This window comes from Eleutherodactylus coqui, chromosome 6 (assembly GCF_035609145.1).
Source record: "Eleutherodactylus coqui strain aEleCoq1 chromosome 6, aEleCoq1.hap1, whole genome shotgun sequence".
NCBI classification, from domain to species: Eukaryota; Metazoa; Chordata; class Amphibia; order Anura; family Eleutherodactylidae; genus Eleutherodactylus; species Eleutherodactylus coqui.
In genome coordinates, this window is record NC_089842.1 from 125229592 (window position 1) to 125253773 (window position 24182).

The following is a 24182-nucleotide window of genomic DNA, read 5'->3' on the forward strand; positions in this document are numbered from 1 at the left end:
GATAGTGTTGATATATTGGTGGTTTATGCAGGGGGTAATGATTTGGGTATTTACTCTATGCAAAATTTAATTAAAAACATGAACAGGGATTTTCTCAGTTTTTGGAATTTACATCCTGGCCTTTTGATCTTTTGATCTGAGATTATTCAGCGCCTTGAATGCATAAAAGTGATTTCCTTATCGGCCCCTGAATCAGAGCATGATAAAAGTTAATAAAGCTGTGGCAAAGTTTGTGCATTTTATTTGGGATCTGAATTGAGGCACAGGTTGTTGGAGGTTGGGGGTACATATATTGGAAAAGATGGGGTCCACTTTACGGATGTGGGCCTTGACATTTCTAATTTTGACCTCTCTGAGGATTTGGATTTTGTTTTTCGGGTTTGGGTTAGCATGAAGACGTGAGGTGGCATGCTGTGGCGGGTCCTTGACAGCAGCTGAATGATTCAGTTATTGCTAGCCAAAAGTATATGCTCAATGCTACATTGGGGTCTTCTAATGGGCAGACCCTGGCAAGCAGTTTGGAGCTGCTTATTGCCTGTGTTATTTAATTACCCCTGGTTTGCGCCACTGTAGCTTGTCAGGTTTACGGCCAGTGGTGGATACCTTCATTAAATTATATATCGCTTTATTTCTGATTGCAGATTACTAATATTGATATGCTGTCAAGGATTATGCTTCAGAATGATAGACAGTGACTTGCAATTGTTCTCATGTTCTGTCTTTCAGATTATATCTTCAATAATAATTGTTTTAATAAAGCGGAGACCATTCACCTTTCCAACAATAAACGACTCCGATTTTAAATGAGACAGCTAGTTTGGTGGTCAGGTAGGCCACTAGCCCGGCCCTTGCCATGATATACAATTGCTTCTGCAGCCCCATACAGTCCCATGTAAAACCTTACTTCTACTCCCTTCAGCTCCTCCATCATATCATCCCAGGAAAAACTTCAGAATCCTCTCTTGTTTCCCTCCAACAGTCCCATGTAAAAAAACACAGAATCCTGCTTTCTTTCCCTCTAGCAGGCCCATGTAAATGCCTCATTGGTCTCTCTTGATTCCTTCCAACATATAGTCTAATGTACCACATATCACTATCCCTCCCTTCTTTCCCTCAAAAAGTCCCATGTAAACATCTCACCCACTATGGTACCATAGCTACCAAGAGAATCTGCATTGCAGACATGAGGCAGTACACCAGTAGTAGGTCACCCATCCTATGCTCTCTCCTCATTGTAATACTGTGTTCATAAGCTGACTGCCCACTAGCTTCAATGAACAGGCATCAGAATGACTAAAACAGGGGGCCTGGGGCAACTGCCCAGTTTGTTCACCCCAACGCCAGGTCCTGGGTGGGATTCAGACCCACAACTTCTATGCTGTGCGAACTACTGGGTTCCCACTTCCGGCTGCAAGATTTTTCAAGAGCTGCACCAGTTCTCTGGAATGTGTTACCCCAGACAATCAGGTTGATTCCCAATACCCACCGTGTCCTAAAACACATTTTTATAGGGAAGACTGCCATCCTCCCTAATCTAACTCTTCTCCATTTACCTCGCTTATACCCCCTCTTTTGGAAACCTAACCCCTCTTTCCCACTGTATCCCCCACACACCATATTGTACCTCTCACCTGTATATACAGAAATACGGCTGGTGATCAGTTCATACAGCTTTATGAAGATAGGTACAGTGATCTATTATATTTTACTGGTTTGTACAGAACAAGCTCTTGCCCCATGTGCCTTACAGCTATTTCCTTCTATTCTGTAAGCTCTTGCCATCCGGCCCTCACTCCTATTGTTGAATATTATATGTTGTATCTTGTGGATTACGATGGCGCTATATAAATAAATATTATTCTTGGCCATCGGGCCTGTGGGAAAAGATGAGGTGGCCTGACCGTTTCACAGTCCTCAAGCACATGGCGAGACTCTGCTAAATCAGATCTTATGTGCCGACCCGATGATAACCTAGATCTCTGCTCTATTTATACGCCACTAGATGCAGAAGCTGTGACCTTATGGAGCCGCATGTTTTCTACTTACCAGGAGAGAATGGAAAAATTTCTACCCAAAATGACTCCCTCGCTGCTGACAAGCCGACTCCTATAGAAAGGGCGAACTAAAATGAGCAATTAGTAGGATTTCATTGACAAGAAATTGCTGTTGGCAGCAGCTCATTTGCGTAGCTTACTGAGCGACTGCTGTGATTGTCCGACACTGTAGCTTAACGGATAGTGCAGCACCTCCCACGAGGAGCATCAATATGAACATCTCATCGGCGCCACAGACTCCTCTGCTCTCTAGCCAGATTGCCCCATTTTAACAATAGAAGGTGTGATTGTTCTCAGCGTGAGAAACCAAGTATTCTTGTAGATATAATACTTTTTAATAGCTAACAAAAATGCATGATGTTACAGCAAGCAAGCTTTTGGGGATATCTTGCCCCCTTCTTCAGGCTATTGAATTAAACTAGTTTGGATGGCACATAATTATAACATACAGATACAGAGGGGAGGAGAACAAATTCCTCTTGATCTAAATATATGTTCACACACAGAAATTTGGAACTGTTTTGCACTCAAAACCTAAAACAACAAGCAAACAGAGCGGAGACAAACATAGTAAATCAGCCCACTGAGCTCAGGATAGTTTTATCTCTCCTTCGACCTGCACATGGAAGGAGATGCAGCAGCACCACCTAGTGGATGGCAACATGATTACAAAGTTAAGTTCTGAATTTTTATGAAGTTTTAAAGCAAAAGGAAAGAAAAACAAAAAAACTATTTTTAATGATTTGGAGGAGGACATCCCTCTTGACCTCCTTCAGACCTTTCATATTTTCCACTTATGCAAGAATCCTGAGCTGAGGTTCAACCCATTCTTGAGGGTGTCAAACATGACCATAAATTTGTACTCCCAAATTCTTCTGTGATGCAGCGACTTGAAATCGCCCTTTAGTATAATAACTCTCACCATTAAACAATGGAAGGGACACTGCTGTCAAAAATTACTTTATCACATCTTAACAAGCCTTGTCTGATAAGTAGATGCAATATGAAGAAATATATAACTGCTATAATATTGCCCATTATGTACAAGATTATACCCATACCCACAACGGGATGACATCACGGCTCATTTTCACCCCTTCTAGAGCTGAGCTCAAGGAGATGGAGCCTGCATCTATCACTAGTTTCCCCTCTGCAGGCTCCAATATAATGCCCAGATATACTGTTATTACTCGTGCACACAGGATGGCCTAGTGTATGACCGGCTTTAGTAACATAATACCAAATTTCTTCATCTAATACCTTCAGAAAATCTACTAGCAGGTAATGGAAATTCCTGTCTCTATAGACCATCCCATAGACAACCATATGGGTTTCTATTTGGAGGATGGGAGAAAATCATTACAGGCATCAAGCAGTGTGCCAAGGTGGGATCAGGGCCAGTGTAAGAGAGTGTGGCCCTGGGCAAAATTGAAAATGGGGCCCCAAATGCTGAATTATATTACTAACATTGCAGTGATATTCAGTCAAACAGAAGTCAGTGTGATGAGATCTGTGGCACCGATTTCCGGCGCTTTCCGAAGTACTGAGGTTTAGAGGCACAACCTTACCATAGACAACCATACGGATTTCTATTTGAAGAATATCATTACTGGCTTCCTTCACCGATTTCTGATTCACCGATAGGATCGCTGTGCGCCCGGCTACGCAGCCATTCGAGCGTCTAAGCCCCTCAATGGTCCCTACTAAGTAGTAGGAGCTGTTTGCGCTATTTACTCCCTCATCGGTCTGGCCTGCAGCGGTGGCAGGTCACGCAGCAAGCAGTGTCCATGGTGTTGAAGCAGCTGGTGGTATCAGCGGTGAACGTGGAGAAGCTCCAGAGGTTTTTCCACTGGAAAAGTCTGTTGCTGCCAGTTGGACAGAGGTGATGAAGAAGGGGTGCGGAGGTCTGCTAGTAGTTGTTTCTAAAACGGCCTTTACAGCTCCCATTTGCATTGGTATGCCTACTACAGATTTTGGTGCGGTAATGCCACAAATGTCACCCTTTGAACTGCAAAAGATAAAATCCAAACCGAAAATCCGCAACATAAATTGATATTTTGCAGATTTAAGATCTTGTAACTATTCTGCAGTTTACACCAAAACTAGCGAAGGTGTTAGTTTCTAGCGCTCAGACAGCCAGAGTTGCACCAAGCTGAATTAAAGCCACATATGAAAACGTGCCACCTCTGCCAAGACCCCCGCACTTTTTTGAAAAGCCGACTGTAGGGGAACAATCACATTTGAAAAAGATCTGCCAAAATATGCAATTTATTTTAGGCCAGAAAACTGGCTTCTAGGATGAACCCTCCCCTACTGCCTACTTCCTCGCCTGTATAAGTGTCAGTCTTCACTAAAGTTCAGGCATTGTATTCATAAAACAGGAAGTGGAAGATAACATTAAGGTCTGTGTCACATTGATTTCAATGGTTTTCGTTTACATACGCGTATTTTGCGCTGGCATTTTGTTTGCGTACCAAAATATGCAGCCTGCTGTATTTTGCTGTGCATTTGCGCATGAAAATAGCACATATATGGTTGGTTTTTTTTCAACGCGCAAATGCACAGACTTGCGCATACAAAAAGAACAGTAAAACACGCACTTTATACAGGCAGATAAACTGTTCACAATTTAATTCTGAATTGCATTCACAAATTATTTAGTCATTCAGGATGACTGTACAAGTGATGTGAAGGACTAAACGATCGTTGGTCACACGCAACGACGGGCAAACCATTAGTTTTATGTCTGCGTAAAATGAATAACAAATGAGAAGCGGGCAAATTCTTGTTTGTCTTTCAATCAGCTGTGTTTACACTGACCGATTATTCTTCAACTTCACACGATCCAACAATTTTTTTGTTATAATTGTTCTGTGTGAAATGGCCCTTATTTTAAAAAAATACAACAACATCAACATCAGTGACACCAAACGTGCAGATCGTCGACCGCAACAGTGACAGCAGATGTGGGGTTACCAGCGTGTGAGAGCTTCTGTGGCTGGGCTATCTGATGTACCTGGTCTGCTCAACGGTGTATCTAAGCCAGTGTGTGATACCGTCTGCTCAACAGCGTATCTAAGCCTCTGTTTGTGATACCGTCTGCTGAACTCTGTATCTAAGCCACTGTGTGTGATACCATCTGCTGAACTGTGTATCTAAGCCTCCGTGTGTGATACCATCTGCTTAACTGTGTATCTAAGCCTCTGTGTGTGATGCCGTCTGCTTAACTACGCTTTTGGGGCGGTAAAACAAACAAAATAGGCATTTTGCCTCCGTTTTTTCATGTTTTTTGCTGAGCAGGATAAATATTGTGCTTAAATTATAGTACAGGTCATTACGGACACGGTGATATCAAATATGTGGGGGCTTTTGTAGTTTTTTTTATACAAATAGGGGAAAATGAGCAAAAAAAGTTATTTAAAATAAAAATTTTAAACACTATTTTGTTTGTTTTCTTACACCTTTATGTCCCTGAAGGGGACCTGAACTATAGCAGCTACGACAAGGCATTGCAGGACTTCTGTACTGCAATGCCTTATCGCTTGTAATAGTGATCATAAGCGATGGCAAACTGGGACACCAGCGTCTGGCGTCCTGTTGCCATGGCAGCCCATCGGCCCTCCATGATTACATTATGGGGGTCTGATGACATCACAGAGAGAGCACCCTACCTCTGAACCATTTACGTGCCACGATCTACACAATCGCTGTCCTCATGTATCCCTGCTGTTGCAGTGGGAGGCCGGCTATCAGTAACAGCCGGCTCCTACTGCTGGATGGCGCATGCTCATTTCTGAACCCGTGCCATCTATCTATATTGTATAGTGACTGTGCCTGCTATGGCAGTTCATTTACCTGAATGGGACTCCACCGCTCTCGGGCCACATGACTGATGACCACGACGTCACAGGAATGAGATGAGACCCCAGTACTCATGCCAGCACCGCAGCATCTTCACACAGTTGATCTGTGGACCCCCACCAATCAGATAATGATGACCTATGCTAGATTTATGGGTTGTTACTAGAGATGAGCGAACGTACTCGTTTCGAGTAATTACTCGATCGAGCACCGCGATTTTCGAGTACTTCACTACTCGGGTGAAAAGATTCGGGGGGCGCTGGGGGGCGGGGGGAGGCGTGGCGGATCGGGGGGTAGCAGCGGGGAACAGGGGGGAGCCCTCTCTCTCTCCCTCTCCCCCCCACTCCCCACTGCAACCCCTCACCCACGGCACCCCCCGAATCTTTTCGCCCGATTACAGAAGTACTCGAAAATCGCGGCGCTCGGGCGAAAAAGGGGCGTGGCCGAGTAGGTTCGCTCATCTCTAGTTGTTACCTCTGTACCAAATGACTTGATTATTATCCAGGAAACAGGCAGCCATCAGCCGTCGTTTATCACGTTTTATAACTGGCAGCCTTGTCTGCTTTCATCCAGAAACATTGGTATTGCAGCTCAGCTCCATTAAAGTGCATGTGGTTTGAGCTGCAATACCACATACAACCTGCAGACAACTGTGGTGCTGTTTTCAGAATGGGGGATTCCATTTTCCTACTCTACTATGGGAGCAGCAAAGAGGAATCTCCTGACCAAACCGTCTTATGATGGAAATGAACAGCACGAAACGGACCTTATTGACTATGATGGGGTCCATTTGGTTTCCACTCAGCTGTCCGGAATTTTACCAAACAAAAAAGTCCTTCCAGTATTTCATGCCAGGTCTGTGACAGAAAATCCGAATGGAGGTTTCAGCGCAGAAGTGGTGCCGATATTCAAAAAGGGGTCAAAAAGTGAACCTGGAAACTGCAGGCCAGTAAGTCTAACTTCTATTGTGGGTAAAATATTTGAAGGGTTTCTAAGAGATGCTATCCTGGAGCACCTCAAGAAAATAGCTGTATAACTCCATATCAGCGTGGATTTAATGAGGGATCGCTCGTCACACCAAGCTGATCAGCTTCTTAGGAGGTAAGTTGTAGACTGGACCGCAGAGAGTCATTGGATTTTGTGTATCTGGACTTTTCCTAAGCGTGTGATACTGTGCCGCATAAAAGGTTGGTATATAAAATGAGAATGCTTGGTCAGGGTGAGAATGTGTGTAAGGGGGTAAGTAACTAGGATTATTTAGTTTAGAAAAGACGGCTGAGGGGCGACCTAACAACTATGTATAAATATATCAGGGGAAAGTACAGAGATCTCTCCCATCATCTGTTTATACCCAGGACTGTCACTGTAACAAGGGGGCGCTCTTTATGTTTAGAGGAAAGAAGGTTTCTACACCGACATAGAAGGGGGTTCTTTACTGTAAGAGCAGTGAGACTATGAAACTCTTTGCCTGAGGATGTGTCGATGGCAAACCCGATGAGTTTAAGAGGAGCCTGGACGTCTTTCTTGAGTGATAGAATATTATATGTTATAATCTTTAATAACTTCTAAAGGGTTGCTCATCCGGGGATTATTCCGATTGCCAGATAGGCATCAAGAAGGAAGTTTTTTCCTTAAATGTGGAAAATTGGCTTCTACCTCATTAGGGTTTTTTGCCTTCCTGTTGATCAACATTTGGGGTTAATAGGCTGAACTGGATGGACAGATGTCTTTTAAATCGACCTTACATATTATGACTATATAAATCATAGTAATCATACTGTCGTAAAGAATAAAGTTGTGTCATTTTTATTGCAGTGTGTATGCCATAGAAACAAGATGCACTCAAAGATGGCACAATTTAGTTTTTTTTTCCCATTTCACTCCACTCCGTTTTTCAGTACATTATATAGTACCATTGAAAAATCCAACTCATCCCACACAAAAAACAAGCCTTCAGCCATGTACGTTGATGCATAAATAAAAGAGTTATGATTTTTTTTAAAAGGGAGTTGGAAAAAAGTAAATGGAAAAAAAAAGGGTTGCAGCATTAAGGGGTAAAAAAATCTCAAATGAAGCAAAGCCCCTGCTTTGGAAGGCCTAAATGTTCTTTATTACAAGAAATTTATCACAATCCTATCTTGCCCTCTGACAAAGTTCTACAGTGATCTTCTGTCCGGAGCAACCATACCAGAGGAATTTTTGAGCACTAACTTAGGAGCTACTCCAAAAACCAAATAAGGAGCATACAGCTCCTAAGAACTGCCACCCGATTAAAAACTCATGTCCATGGGCGGATCAGATTCCACATGCGGGAACCCGCAGTGGAATCTGACCCTGCCCGCAGCCAAGGATATTGCAGATCCAGCCCAAAAGGTCCGCAAAACAAATCCGCATGCTTTAATTCAGCTGCGGATGCCCATGTTTCTCTATGGGGGGCTTAAACTGTGAATCATCCATGCCCGTGCAGATTCTGCAATTCAAGTCGGCCTGTGGAAATTGGGCCGTAGTCATTGAATTTAGATTACAATTCTACACAAGTGTACTGGCAACACTTTTGAATTGTCTTCTCCCCTCCCTCATGCAAAGAGACCAAGTAGGCTTTATTCCCTCCCAGGAGGCTCCAGATAATGTTCGAAAAATCCTCAACCTTATTCTCATCTCCAACTCTCATAAGATCCTATTAACAGTGTTAGCTCTCGACATTGAAAAGGTCTTCAATAGCCGCTCCTGGGATTATTTTTGCAGTTTTGAGGAAGGTGGGTATTCACACGGCTTTTATCATAGCTTTTTGTTCCCTGTGTTCTACTCCTTCTGCACTATTAGAACTCCCATCATCTAGCAAAAACCTCATACCCATACGACAGGGTACAAGCCAGGAATGTCCCCTATCCCCTGCCCTTTTTGTGCTAACAATGGAGCCTTTACCTTCTCTTATTAGAACCAACCCAGACATCACAAACGAAACTGGGGAAATAAAGAGTGCAAAATAAGTTTATTTACGGATGACATTCTCTTCAAACTCATGAAGTGCCTCACCTCTCTTAGGAATTTAATAGCAGATGTTTCTGGGCTGATGGTTAATATGTACAAAACGGAAGCTCTTTATTACAATATGACCCCATGTACGCAGGAACTAACAAAACTTAAATTTTAGGTTCTGGGTCATCCACATTATATCAAGTACCTGGGTATTAGTCTCACATACTGGTCCGCACAAAAATCCATAAACATGTCTCAGTGCTATCACCCAGGTACTTCAACTTATTTCTTCAAAGGTTCTTCTACACTTGAAATGGCACTGCCTATTTGGTGGACATGCCCATGGTGAAATCCTTTTAGAAGCAAGTAGTCAGTCTTATTTCTAGAGTTCTTGACAAATCATTTCCTTTGTCCTTCTGCATGTCTCTTGCCTGGCAAACTTTCTGAACCTACTAATCAACAATATAAATTATCCCAATGTATTTGTATGGCTACTAGAATTTATATCACCTCTCAGGGGCTTTCAACCAACCTCTTAGCTGGCCTAGTTAAGGCACGGGTCTCCAGAATGATACTCTACGAAAAATTGTCAGCCATGAGAGATAATAGGATGGAACTCTTTCTGGAAATTCGGCAACCATGGTCTGCTTTTTTGGAGATTCCTGGTCTGCCTCGATTATTATTCACCTGAAGAAATAATTAGCAATGTGTGGGTCAGGGGCTATTGTGCCATTTTTTTCTGAATATGAACGCATAATATTTAACCTGTGTGATATATGCTCGTGTGGTTGTTTCTGGTTGTGTCGATTCTTGGTTTGCACTGGAGTATTCCCTGCAAGCCTATTTTGTATTGTATAAAAAACAAAAAAAACTCCAAGTTATTTCAAGCAGAGATCTTGAAGAACTGAAATAACACCAACAAGGAAAAAAATGGATTATACCTACCTGATAATCAGGTTTCCAGTTGTCTCCACGACAGCACCAATTGAGATGTTTTTTTTGGGGGGGGGGGGGGGTTCTTTAAATAAAATTATATTATATAGTTTCTTTTCTATCAATTTAGGGGGGGAAGGTACGGGTGCTGTCGTGGAGACTACTGGAAACCTGATTATCAGGTAGGTATAATCCATTTTTTCCCCAGTCGTCTCCACGACAGCACCAATTGAGACGTACCAACTAAAGTTTCCCTAGGGTGGGATTGCTGCCGAGAGGACTTTGCGGCCGAAGGCTATGTCCTCGTCCTGCTGCACTTTTACCCTATAGTGTTTAACAAACATGTGGGGTTTCTTCCAGACTGCGTCTTTGCGTATCTGCTCGACCGAAGCTGAGCTATGTTCGGCCTATGAGGATGCTACTGCCCTTGTAGAATGGGCTTTAAGGGCTAAAATGATTTCCTTCCCGAGGGCCCTATAGGACTCTATGATGGCCAGGCGGATCCACCTGGCTATGGAGCTTTTCGCTGCTTTGTTCCCTTTATTTGGGCCACTGAACTGGACAAACAAGTTGTCGTCCCGCCTCCAGTGGCTTGTCGCCTCTATGTAGCCTAGGACTGCTCTCCTAACGTCCAGGCAGCTTAGGTTTTTTTCTTCCTCGTTTTTAGGTTTACTAAAAAATGAGGGGATTATTATGTCTTGGGACCTATGAAAATGTGATACTACTTTTGGCATAAAAGCCGGGTCCGTTTTAAATACTAGTTTGGTGTCCGAGATTTTCAGGAACGGGTGGCGAATGGACAAGGCCTGCAGCTCGCTAACCTGTCTTGCGGAGGTGATGGCTACTAAGAAAATGGTCTTGATAGTAAGCATTTTTATGGGTAGTGCTTCGATCGGCTTGAATGGTACCGTTGTCATGGCCCTTAGGGCCCAATTAAGGTTCCAGTCTGGAAAAAGATTTATGGGCCTAGGCCGTAATCTAGTTGCTGCTGCTAGGAACCTGTTGACCCATCTGTTGTCTGCGAACTTTGTGTCACATATGGCGCTAAGGGCTGCGACCTGGACCTTCAGGGTGCTTGGAGAGAGGCCCATCTCTAGGCCCTCCTGCAAGAACTCTAAGATTAGAGGGATGGCCGGGATAGAATCCCCGCGATCCCTTCCCTGTCTCCATGAGGAAAACCTTCTCCAAACTTTCTGGTAGATAAGGTGGGTAGTCTTTTTTCTGCTGGACATTAACGTTTCTACTACTCTCTCTGAGAATCCCTTCTCTTTTAGTGAGGATTCCTCAAGAGCCATGCTGTTAAGTGGAGCTTGTCTAGGCTCGAATGGCTCAGTGGCCCCTGCGATAGAAGATCTGTCCAGGTAAGGAAGATGACTGGGTCCTGGACGCTCAATGTTGCTACAAGACCGAACCAGCTTCTTTTGGGCCAGAAGGGGGTCACCAGGATTAGTGTGCATACCTGGGTTCTGAAATGTTGTAAGACTCTGGGGATCAACGGTATAGGAGGAAAGGCGTACACCAGCCCCTCTCCCCAGTCTTGGCCTAGGGCGTCTACTGCTGTCGGACGATCTCCTGGCCGGAGGGAGAAAAAAATTGCTTACTTTGGCATTTTCCCTGTTTGCGAACAGGTCCAATTGTGGGGTCCCCCACTGGTTGATCAGGATTGTGAATGCTTTCAGGGAGAGAGACCATTCTCCTGGGTCTATTTGCCTCCTGCTGAGAAAGCCCGCTTTTTGGTTTAGCGTCCCCTTCAAATGAGTTGCCGTGATCGAGAGGATCTGGCCCTCTGCCAAGTGGAAAATTTTCTGTGCGATGTTTTGCAGAGCAGGAGATCTTGTGCCCCCTTGGTGTCGTATATGGGCGACCGCGGTGATATTGTCTGACAGTATCTTTATATGCTGGTCCCGTAGCAAGTTCCCTAACTGCTGTAGGACCTGCCATAGGGCCTGTAGTTCCCTGTAATTTGAGGACTGTTCTTTTGTCCTTTGAGGCCATGGGCCTTGAAAGAACTGGTTCCCCACATGCGCTCCCCATCCCCAGGCGCTTGCATCTGTTGTGATGCGAGTGGTTGGGTTTTGTAGCCAATGAACCCCTCTCTGCAGGTTCTCTGGGGATGCCCACCAACGCAGGCATGTTTTCACCGTGCTTGGGATTTACCTTCTTGTCCCTAGAGAGGACTGCTTTTTGTCCCACGTGGATAGGACTGAGGCTTGCAGGGCTCTGGTGTGAGCCTGGGCCCATACCACTCCTGGAATGCATGAAGTCAAGCTTCCCAGGAGAGACATGGCTTCCCGAATTGTGCATAATCGTCTCCGTAAAAAGGTTTTGACTAGCCGTCGGATTTTTTGTATTTTCTCCTCGGGTAGGCAGGAGCATTGCGATTCTGAGTTGAGCGTTATACCCAGAAACGTTTTCTGTTTGTCGGGATCTAGGCTGGATTTTTCCCAGTTTATGATCCATCCTAAGGATTGGAGAAGTTCTAGCACTATCCTCAGGTGTTTCGTTAGGAGTTCTCTGGACTCTGCTATTATTAAAATATCGTCCAGGTAGGGTACTATTAGGACCGACTTCTTCCTCAGGTAGGCGGCTACCTCTGCCATAATTTTGGTGAAGATTCTGGGTGTTGAGGAGATCCCGAAGGGCGGGCATCTGAATTGATGGTGCTCTATTCCTTTGCCCATATCCACTGCGAACCTTAGGTATTTCCGGGACCCCTCGTGGATCGGTACGTGGAAATAAGCATCCTTTAAATCGATGGATGCCATGTAGGCTCCTTTGGGAATCAACTTTATCGTTGAGGAGATGGACTCCATCTTGAATTTTCTGTATCTGATGCAGGTGTTCAGAGGTTTCAGATTCACCATCATCCGCTGTTTCCCACAGGGTTTCCTTACTAGGAAGAGCCTGGAATAATGGCCCTGGGTTTCCTCGTTTTGCGGTACGGGGGATATTGCATTTAGTTGTTGCAGGTCCCCAACGCTTTGCCTTAGTAGGTGTAACTGTTTGGAGCCTCCCGTGATAATGAATTTTCTTCTGGGGAGGGACACCAGCTCTATCCGGTATCCCTGCTGTAAGATCTTTGGGATCCATGGGCCTTCGGAAATCGCGGCCCCTTGATCCACAAAGCCCCCCAGCCTTGCACCTACGGGGATGGCGTCAGGGTCTCTGCTTTGGCTCCCCCTGGTGGGGGTTAAAGAGGATGTTCCTTCCTCTGCCCCCCTTGGGGTAACTCCAGCGGCCTGCCTTGCCCTTGCCTCGATAGGCCGCTGACTGTTGCCTTGGGGCCCGGAAGAAGGTCTTCCCTCTCTGTGGCTTTTCTTCCGGGAATCCCTTCTTTTTGTCGGCCGCCTTCTCTAGAATCTTGTCAAGGTCCGGTCCGAACAAAAACTGGCCGTAGAACGGGAGGGCGCATAGCTTATTTTTTGAGGCTAGGTTGCCTGACCACGATTTCAGCCATAACACTCTTCTGGCTGAGTTAGACCGGGCTGTAGCTATCGCCGAGAGTTTGACAATCTCGGCCGCGGCGTCCGCTAGGAAATTTGTTGCCATACGCAGGATCGGAAGGGAATTTAGGATCTGTTCCCTCGGCGTCTTATTGGTTAGGTGTAGCTGTAGCTGTTCTAGCCATACCCCCAGAGTTCGCGCCACACAAGTGGCTGCGATCCCTGGCCTAAGTATGTTTGCCGCTGCCTCCCATGATTTCTTTAGAAGGCCCTCAGCTTTGCGATCCATGGGATCTTTTAACTGTGCGGCTCCACTCTTTTTGGATTATTTTGGCGATATTCTTGTGGACAGGGAAGGTATGCTTGCGCCTCTCCCCTAGTCCCCCAAATATCTCATCTTGTAGGGTACGTGGTTCTCTGGGCTCTTCCATTTTTAGTGTAGCCCTGACTGACTTAATCAATTCCATTAAGTCGTCCTGATGGAATAAGTATTTTTTGTAGTCCTCCTAATCTGAGGACTCCTCGGCCGCCTGTTCCTCTTGCTCCGACCCGATAGAACTCGGAGTCGGAAGGCTCGTCTGGAACATACGCCCTTTTCTGGCGTTTCGCTGGCGGCGCCAGCTGTGACGTTAGGGCTGATCTACCTCTTCTTTCACCAGCTTCCTAACGTCCCCCGCATTGTATTTTTTGCCGCACTGGCTACTTACGGCCGCTGAGGCTGAGGTTTCAGCTGTCTCTGGGGCTGGAGCACTCATTACTATACCGATGCTGCAGACACCCTGCGACCTGTAGTGCTGGTTTGTTCTGGCTTCTCTCAGGTTCCTATTTTTTAAAAATTTTCGCAATCCTGTGCTAAGCCCTGCCCCCTCCTCTCCTGATGCAGACGCAATGACATCATCGCGCTGGACACGTGACGCGGCGCCCCGCCCCCGCCGTCAAAGGGCTTCCTGGAGCACCGCGCTCTAACTCCTGCAGGGAGGACGAGGGGGACTGAGGCTCCCGCTTTGTACCCCCCATGGGCCGCCGCGGGAGGAACCTGGGCCGGGGGTTACCACCCCATGTGGCGTCCCGGGAGTCGCCTGGCTTGGAAGGGAGGACAGGCTGAGCCACTGCCCTCCGATCCGCCTGTAAGTAATCCTGGCTGGCTTCTCCACCAGCTCCTCTCAGAGATCCTGCCTCCTGGCAGGACAGGAAGACACTGAGGAAAGTGGGGAAGGGGGGGGAGCTTTTAACCTCTCAGTGTGTTCCTGTCCTATCAGGAGGAGGCAATCTCAATTGGTGCTGTCGTGGAGACGACTGGGGAAAATGGCTTTACCATGATTAAAATAAAACGGGATTCCTGAAACAAAGGTGGTGGGCAAAACGTCATTGGGGCCAACTCTAATAATCCATGGACAGATAGTGTACAATTTTTATTCACATTTTTGTGTTTTATTGATAGAAGTCAATACTGACAACATTATTCCAAGTAAAAAAAATTCTGAAAACACCCGGCAGTGATCTGGACGATCTTCTAGAACATAATAGAAAATCAAATTGTAACAATCAGTCACTGGCATGAATATAAAATCTCAGGGTTCATCTTGTTGCGTATGATAAGGTATTGGTGCTAGAGACTCTGGATGGAAGCGATGATGATGATGATCATGATGATGAATGGATGTTGTTGTCTTTATCCTCGTCATTATCGATTATTGGTTAGCTGCCAAGGGATTAAAGTTCCCCAATATTCAAAAGCGCTAAGAAAAGTAGAGGCACTGTAGTTGTCATGGTCAGTGCATGGTCCATACGCTCAAGTGTCAATCAACTGCAGTCTACTGATCTGATTGGATGCCTTCACGAAGGACTGGTGACGGTTACAGAGGACCGTCAGGCAGATGGGTATAATGCAGTAGCCGACTGTCCGGGGGTCAGCTCTGGTGCAGGAATAGAGGAAAAGGAAGAGCTGAAAGTAAGGGAGGAAGAAGAGAGCAGCCCAGAACCAAAATGGCAGGGATAGCAGGCGGGTCTTCAGGGAGTGTGTCCATGACACTTCTGCCGTGGGGTCTTGTGGTTTCGGCTGCACATGCTCTAGTGCTAGTCTGCTGTAAGTCTCGTTGATTTCAAAGACGTAATAGAAAGTGGCTGCGCTCACAAAGAGGTAGAGGCCCACTCCGATCCATCCCATCCGCTGCCGAAAATTCATCATTCTCCATGCTCCGCATCTGAAAGGACAAGGGTGTACAAGGACATTACAGGGGTCTGATGCTTAATCACTATAAAGGTCAACTTCTGCAACTTTTTCATAAACTTTGGATGACACTTAGAAAACAAAAAAAAACAAAACTAACAAACAAAAAAAAAAACAACACTGTCTTGATTGCCCATAGCAACCAATCACAGAGCAGATTTCATTTTTCAAGTGCACTATAAATAAATAAAAGCTGCAATGTGATTGGTCGCTATGGGCAACAACGTTTCTTTTTTTGACAGCTTTATAAATCTGCATTTTTAAGATCTTTGATTGCTGTCAGTGAGTTGAAAACTTGTAGAGACCTAATATTTCCCACAGCTGAGGATTGTCTGAGCCCAGACAATCCTCTGCGAGCCGAACATAGATCCCTCCTTTCCTAATAGTTTTGCTACAAGGTATCAATGCAGTGTCACCTGGAGGAATGTTTGGGTATGTTCACATGTAGTGTATATGCCGCCGCTGATGTGTGGGTGGGTAATATGCGAGATATTACAGTGCAAACTAAGTGCATAAAATGATGAGGATTTTTCCATGTCATGTTAACGCTCCGAAATTTTCACAGCAGATGTCATTCTTGAGCGGGGTGAAATCCACAACGAGGTCTGAATGTAACACATTTTAACTGATTTTGCACCACAGTAAATACGTCCCATGTGGACCTACCTGTACAGGGTTTATTACTATTGTGTAATCCTCTGTGGACTCCAGACTGACCCTTTTATCTGCACTGATACATTGTTGTAAATCAGGACAGGAGAGAGATCTGTGCTGCTGATGTGTTTCCCTCACAGAGGCTTGTCTAGAGAGAATACATTGCAATACCCCTCAGTATTAGATATGTACAGGTTCGAAGTCGTTTAGGCCTAATGCACACGGATGTTTCACGCGGCGGAAATCCACTGAGTTATTCTATTGATCCCAATAGCTGTCCGCCTTTCAATGTTCACGCCACGGAATACCACGGCATGCTCTAATTGCAGCAGAAAAATGCAGTCGGCTTCCATTGAAGTCAATGGAAGCCGTCAGTCACACGATACCTCCGCTGTGAGCACAGCAGAGGTATCGTGTGATTATGCATCCCTGCCCCTTGCGTCATCCCACCCTGCCGGCGCGTCAAACGCTGTACTGCGCATGCACGTCAGCTTGAGGGACAGATATAGCGCGGCAGATCTGGGGAGTATGGGGGTTTCGGGGGGGGGGGGGCGCCGTGACGGACTCCTCTGCCATATTACACTGCGAGTCCGTCACGGCCGTGGGCATGAGGCCTAGGGGTCCCTTTACCCTAATGCAAGAAATCGTTGCAATGAAAAAACGATGAGACATTGGTTGCTTTAAAATACAGACAGCTTACACATGCATATAATAGTTTAAAGGGTCACTCTGGAGAAAACACATTTTTCCATGCCTGATTCTTCAACTGAGTGCCTCCCACACTGTTGTGGAGGTCTCCTCTGTGTGTTCTAGCCACTTCACTGCATTGCAGCCCCCTGTCTGATGCTTATCAGGCACCATCTTGAGGCCTCCTGCACACAGCCAGGTCGGATCCTGCAGCAGAATCAGACCCTGTCCGCAGCCAGTGACCCCTGCATACCTCTCCGCAGTCGTCTTTTCTGTATTGCGGATGTTCCAACCTGCGAAGTACAGAAAATGCCATGGCGTCGCTAGGCGATGACGTGGAATGCGCGATCCTTCCGCAATGTCATTCAATGGAAGCTGTCTGCATGGAATCCGCGCTGAACAGGACATGCTGTGATTTTCCATCCGCGAGTGAAAAATCGCAATCGATTTCCGTTCGTTGACATGGAAAAGTGATTTTCTATAGCATATCTATGGGCAGTACTTGCTGCAGAATCTGAAGGTGGATGCTCGCTTTCAGATTCCGCTCTGCAAATACGTCTGTGTGCATTGGGCCTGAGGCTGACATTTTTTTAACTTTCAGTTTCACATGAATTGCACGAATAGCCGAGATTATAACATTTCTTGCATGCTGAGTGGACAGTTAATCATTAGCTGCTATAGTCTTCTAAAGAAGCAAACAGGCCATAAGTATACAGTCAATAGGATGAGCTGTGATCTCCTCTATTATAACTGTGGCATAAAAATCATTGGCTTCTTCAGTTTAAACAGCGCTTGTGCAGTCTTTTACATTCGCTTATACAGATACGATACTGAGCTATGCTCCTTTAAGCGAGCCAATAATGCCTTTGCCTGTCAAAACAGACTGCCTGAGAGCGACTGAGCTGGCGGTGACATCACTCACTCGTTCAAAAGAGGCTCAGCTCATTAAAAAGGACCCCAAGGTGAGCCAACCAATAAGTGGTATAAAGTGTCTAAAGCTCCATTTACACGCAACAATTGTTGTTTGAATGAACAAATGAATTGACTTTACAGGTAAAGATAATTGTTTGCAATCCTCGCCATTTCCCTCGTTAGCTAAGTAAACACTCTATATGTTGTTTGCTCAGGTGAGTGTGTGTTTATGCGCGGAATCTCTGGCCAGCAGGTTTTCAATTAGTGTGAAGAAAAGCCAAAAAACAAAAGCGAACGACTATTTTTACGCAGGCTAAAACTCAGCGCTAAACGAAGAGTGGATAATTAGTGCACGATGGCTGCGCGGTTACACGTAACGATTATTGCTCGCTTGAACTAATTGAGTGATAAGCGTTGCATGTAAATGGGCCCTAAAACTACCTTTACATAAGACGACTATTGGCCAAATAAATCGATCAAAAGAGCAAACTAAAACAATAATGGTTCAGAGTAAACATGGCCACCGACAGGGGACGAGTCACGAGTCGCTAATCGTTTCATTACAGCTTACCAAAAAAAGTCGCTGGTTGATTAAACGTCGTCTGGTGTAAAGTCACAATCATCCGTATTTGAATGACTCGCAAACTAATTGCCATGGAAATCCCCTCTGTAAATGATATCTCAGCAAACAACTAATTAACAATGGTGGCCCTGTGGAACAGCAAACAAAGCCACTGTTTGTCGGCTTCAATGACGTTTCTGAGCAGCTATCTGAAGGATCGCGGGTCCATGTAAACGTACCTTTACATGCCTAAATCTGGCACATCCGCATGAATTCTGCCTCTAAGAACCGGACTAAAACCTGCAGCTTTCTGCCATGTTTTTTGGTCCAGAAATTCTGTGTAAGATTTCGCATACGGATTTTGTGCAGAGCCGTGTCAAATCAGCAGCAGAAAGCCATGGATTTTGACCCAGTTCTTAGAGGTGGAATTCATATGCAAAATTCTGCGGTGAATCCCGCCATGTGACCATTTCTTGGGGCTGCTAGGACACAAGATTACATTATCTTTCCGCAGCGGAAAGCCTGCTTTAAAACATACCCCATTTGGTGCGGGTTTTGAGGCGGCTTTTCAGACAGTATTCCACTGCAGAAATCTCTCATGGAGAGAAGAGTCTGCAGCGAAGATGGCGCCAAAATTGACATGTTGGTTTCTGCGCGTCTTGTTCGCAGCATATGAACGAGGTTTTTGCAAATCTTGTCTACTTTGCTTAGTCTCAGTTTTAAAAATGCTATGGAATTTCCACCCTGTGTGAACCTAGTCTTAGGCTAACTTGACACAGGCAAGGATTCACGGCCCCGGTATTATTGTACCTTGACGCCACCGGAAGCTAGGGATTTGGCAGTCCTTACATGGAGGAACGCCTCTGTCACACCCCTAGCTCCCGATTGGCTGTATTGTACGGCCGGCCGGAAAGATCCTTTGGCTAGGCACGTTGCCCAAGTACAGCGGTCCTCTGCTGAAGAGAGTGAAGATACTGGGCAGCTCACCTGCGCTGACTACACGGCCCCAGGAACTGCAAGTGGCGTCCGTCTCGCAGCCGATGGGCGAAGTGCTGCGCTGCTTCTGCTCGGTTTGTAATCAGCTGTAGTGCTGTGGTCCGCTCCTTGCTTGCCAAAGTGCCATGTGCTGCGGCCGTCTATCTCCCCGCCGATCTCCTCCACTCCTCACTTGGCAAAGTGCACTGCGCCTTCGCTGAGCACACTCTGCACCCCCAGCGGTCAGCTGCCCTGCCACTATGTACGGGTGCCAGGTAGTGGATACCCAGGGGAGATGTAAGGGGGATACCTGCTCCAGGGACAGTGATATCAGCAGCGTCTGCAGTGATGTTGGCCTGCCCTCCAGGGTTAGGGTGAAGGTTAGTTTTGCTGTTAGGCTTACATTATGAGCTGTAATTGCTTCCATGTTACCGCTTACACATGGAAGCATGTAGAACTAATAGTCTAAGCCAAACAGCAAAACTTACCCTCACCCTAAGCCTGGAAGGCAGGCCAACATCACTGCAGACGCTGCTAGGACCTTCAGGAACGTAGCCAATCCGGAGCTAGGGGTGTGACAGGGGCGTTTCTCCATCCAAGCCCATCAAGCCAACCTCTAGCTTCCGGTGACGACAAGGTACAATAGTACCCACGGCCAGATATCACGTTTCCCACTATGTTAAAACCCCCGTGGATGTGAGGCGTTGTCATGTGAAAACAGCCTCACATCATTTTGCGGATGAAGGGATCCACTGCCGCAGCTGCGCCAGAGTATCACAGAGTTTCTCCCAGTGTGGCTGCTGCCGTCAGCCCTATTGAAAACAATGGGGCTGTGATGGGAGAGCACGCAGCCAGATAGAAGTTGCGGCATTTGCTTTCTCGCATTGCGGGCCATGCAGGAATACATCGCTTATTTGTACGACCCCATTCAAAAGAATGGAGTTCATATGTGTGCGTCTCAAAAACACATAAATCTCATGCGACTTTATCGCCCGTGTGAAGCTGGACTAAGGGGTTTATATTTTGCCTGCATCAAAAAAAACAAAAACCCACCAAAAATGCACATGGAAGAAAAAAGACAAAACGCATGCATTTTTTAAACCACCCGAGCATCCTGAGTTTTTAATCAATGTTAATTCTCAGTAACGCAAAACACAAAATACACGCGCGGCTTCAGAAACGTATGCGCTGTTACACGCATTATTTCTGAACACAAGTTTAATGCATACAACACAAACGTGCCCTCAGGCCTCCGCCATGTGCGGTCCGTGTAACTCCACAGACGGCACGCGACCCCATTATAGCCTATGAGGCCACATATTGATAGTCTGTGTCAGTGTTTCCCAACTCCAGTCCTCAGGGACCCCCAGCAGGTCATATGTACAGAATATCCTATAGTAAGAACCCCTGTGGCAATGTGTGAGGCACCGACAATAATTACATCACCTGTGCAATCGTGAGGAACTCCTGAAAACATGACCTGTTGGGGGTCCCTAAGGACTGGAGTTGGGAAACACTGGTCTGTGTGATAAAACTCAAGGCTTGTCACACTCCTGTCCGTCTCACAGATGAGAAGTAAGGCGCGCCAATGTGCTGCGCCAGAGTCTCGTGTGCACCCAGTCTTGGGGCTCAGTCACACTTTCCTTTTCTATTGCTTGGCTCCATCCTAGTAGGCGAACAATGGCACAACTGCTGATCGGACACCCGAACCTATCCCCCCCGACTACATGGTCTCGCGCTCCACCTATCCCCTCCCCCCCGACTACATGGTCTCGCGCTCCACCTATCCCCTCCCCTCCGACTACATGGTCTCGCGCTCCACCTATCCCCCCCCCCCCCCGACTACATGGTCTCGCGCTCCACCTATCCCCCCCCCCCCGACTACATGGTCTCGCGCTCCACCTATCCCCCCCCCCCGACTACATGGTCTCGCGCTCCACCTATCCCCCCCCCCCCGACTACATGGTCTCGCGCTCCACCTATCCCCCCCCCCCGACTACATGGTCTCGCGCTCCACCTATCCCCCCCCCCCCGACTACATGGTCTCGCGCTCCACCTATCCCCCCCCCCCGACTACATGGTCTCGCGCTCCACCTATCCCCCCCCCCCCGACTACATGGTCTCGCGCTCCACCTATCCCCCCCCCCCCGACTACATGGTCTCGCGCTCCACCTATCCCCCCCCCCCCCCCCGACTACATGGTCTCGCGCTCCACCTATCCCCCCCCCCCCCCGACTACATGGTCTCGCGCTCCACCTATCCCCCCCCCCCGACTACATGGTCTCGCGCTCCACCTATCCCCCCCCCCCGACTACATGGTCTCGCGCTCCACCTATCCCCCCCCCCCCGACTACATGGTCTCGCGCTCCACCTATCCCCCCCCCCGACTACATGGTCTCGCGCTCCACCTATCCCCCCCCCCCCCGACTACATGGTCTCGCGCTCCACCTATCCCCCCCCCCCGACTACATGGTCTCGCGCTCCACCTATCCCCCCCCCGACTACATGGTCTCGCGCTCCACCTATCCCCCCCCCGACTACATGGTCTCGCGCTCCACCTATCCCCCCCCCCCGACTACATGGTCTCGCGCTCCACCTATCCCCCCCCCCCGACTACATGGTCTCGCGCTCCACCTATCCCCCCCCCCCGACTACATGGTCTCGCGCTCCACCTATCCCCCCCCCCCGACTACATGGTCTCGCGCTCCACCTATCCCCCCCCCCCCGACTACATGGTCTCGCGCTCCACCTATCCCCCCCCCCCCGACTACATGGTCTCGCGCTCCACCTATCCCCCCCCCCCCGACTACATGGTCTCGCGCTCCACCTATCCCCCCCCCCCGACTACATGGTCTCGCGCTCCACCTATCCCCCCCCCCCCCCCCCGACTACATGGTCTCGCGCTCCACCTATCCCCCCCCCCCCCCCGACTGCATGGTCTCGCGCTCCACCTATCCCCCCCCGACTGCATGGTCCCGCGCTCCACCTATCCCCCCCCGACTGCATGGTCCCGCGCTCCACCTATCCCCCCCCGACTGCATGGTCCCGCGCTCCACCTATCCCCCCCCGACTGCATGGTCCCGCGCTCCACCTATCCCCCCCCCGACTGCATGGTCCCGCGCTCCACCTATCCCCCCCCCGACTGCATGGTCCCGCGCTCCACCTATCCCCCCCCGACTGCATGGTCCCGCGCTCCACCTATCCCCCCCCGACTGCATGGTCCCGCGCTCCACCTATCCCCCCCCGACTGCATGGTCCCGCGCTCCACCTATCCCCCCCCTGACTGCATGGTCCCGCGCTCCACCTATCCCCCCCCGACTGCATGGTCCCGCGCTCCACCTATCCCCCCCCGACTGCATGGTCTCGCGCTCCACCTATCCCCCCCGACTACATGGTCCCGCGCTCCACCTATCCCCCCCCCGACTGCATGGTCCCGCGCTCCACCTATCCCCCCCCGACTGCATGGTCCCGCGCTCCACCTATCCCCCCCCGACTGCATGGTCCCGCGCTCCACCTATCCCCCCCGACTACATGGTCCCGCGCTCCAGCACTATTCTAGATGGATCGGCATTGCACGCATCCGGGATTTTCACAGATATCAGCTCCGACCAGAACCTGCGACGCCGATGTGAACACAACCTGCAGACACTCCTATGTGTAGCATTTCCCACGTGAAGAAGCGCTGATTGCGCCGGCCACCAGAACTTGTTTATTCCGACGGATCACTTACCTAATAATAACCTTCCCCAAGTTGCAGAACTCGCTCCACAGAAGCCGCTGCAGAATACGGACTGCAGAAGTGAACGCAGGGCGATTACTGCACACAGGAAAACCACAAGGAGGCGGATGTGCGCATCACCCGGGACGTCTTGTGATCAGTGTGCAGAACGGCTGTCGCCACACTGAGAAACAGCTGCCAGCGCCTGCAGCCCATGTCAATGCACTGTGACCGCCACACCCAGCTGCAGGGCATCCCTGGGTACAAGGCTGGTAGTGCCACAGTCGCTGCCAAGGTGCAGGCTGCCTAAAAAGCAATTCCTTATGCAATCACACCTGATGACTCCCCAATAACCCCACTAGTCGGCAGTACAAGCCCTCTGATCACCTCCATAACCACTCTGTTAGTAGCAGCCTGCCAACTGTGGAAGCTTGTGGGCACCAGGCTGCCACCCAACCCACTGCTCAGCCTTTGTGGATCGGAGGATCCTGCAGCCAGAGGGAAGGCGCCTCCCAGGCACAAGGACTGCGCCCTCTAGGGCCTGCCGGCACACAGTGCGGTCTCTGAACAGGTGCTCGCTCTCACTTTACGCAGCTGTCTCGTGTGGCTCTCACCTGTCTCCGAAGAGAGGTCTCCTGCAGCTCCCGGGATCACTGCCTCCACTTCCCTCTCATCCCTGCATTGACTGACGCTTCCCAGCCCAAACCGGAAATGACTACCCAAATCACAAGTACGATTCTATGCGGCGGCCATTTTTACTGCGGGCAGAACCGTCCAGTCTACTATAAAGCAGATTACAGTCGGCGAATGTTTTCACTATGACGAGCACAGCGCCCCCTCACCCGACGGACATCTAGGAAGGAGCTAGCTCAGTGAAAATGTACAACAGAAACGCCAGAGAACAGCGATGACGTCACGATCACATGATTAGTCCTACAGACACGGGGTCATGTGATGCTTAGAGCCCGGCTCTTAGTCACGTGAGCTATCTTCCTCACGTGATCACTTTTTCAGCCTTTTTGAGTAGAACAAATAAAGCTTTTACCTATTATCACAGTTTTTTCTTGTTCTCTAAAACAGGGGTCCCCAACTCCAGTCCTCAGGGACCGCCAACAGGTCATGTTTTCAGGATCTCCTCAGTGTTGCACAGGTGATGTAATTATCATTAGTGCCT

General features: G+C 48.1%; 1 protein-coding gene across 2 annotated transcripts; it reads right to left on the minus strand.

Annotated features, from left to right (window-relative positions):
- Positions 1-14674: 14674 nt before the first annotated feature.
- LYSET (lysosomal enzyme trafficking factor) lies at positions 14675-23814 on the minus strand. Of its 2 annotated transcripts, none has more exons than XM_066607524.1 (2): positions 23623-23814; positions 14675-15474 (listed from the first exon to the last, which is right to left on the minus strand). In XM_066607524.1, exon 2 carries the CDS (start codon positions 15456-15458, stop codon positions 15063-15065), a length of 396 nt encoding a protein of 131 aa, XP_066463621.1. In that variant the 5' UTR covers positions 15459-15474; positions 23623-23814; the 3' UTR covers positions 14675-15062. The 2 variants fall into 2 exon arrangements, with proteins under 2 accessions (XP_066463621.1, XP_066463622.1); XM_066607525.1 differs by lacking the exon at positions 23623-23814 and adding an exon at positions 23021-23172.
- Between the last annotated feature and the right edge of the window lie 368 nt (positions 23815-24182).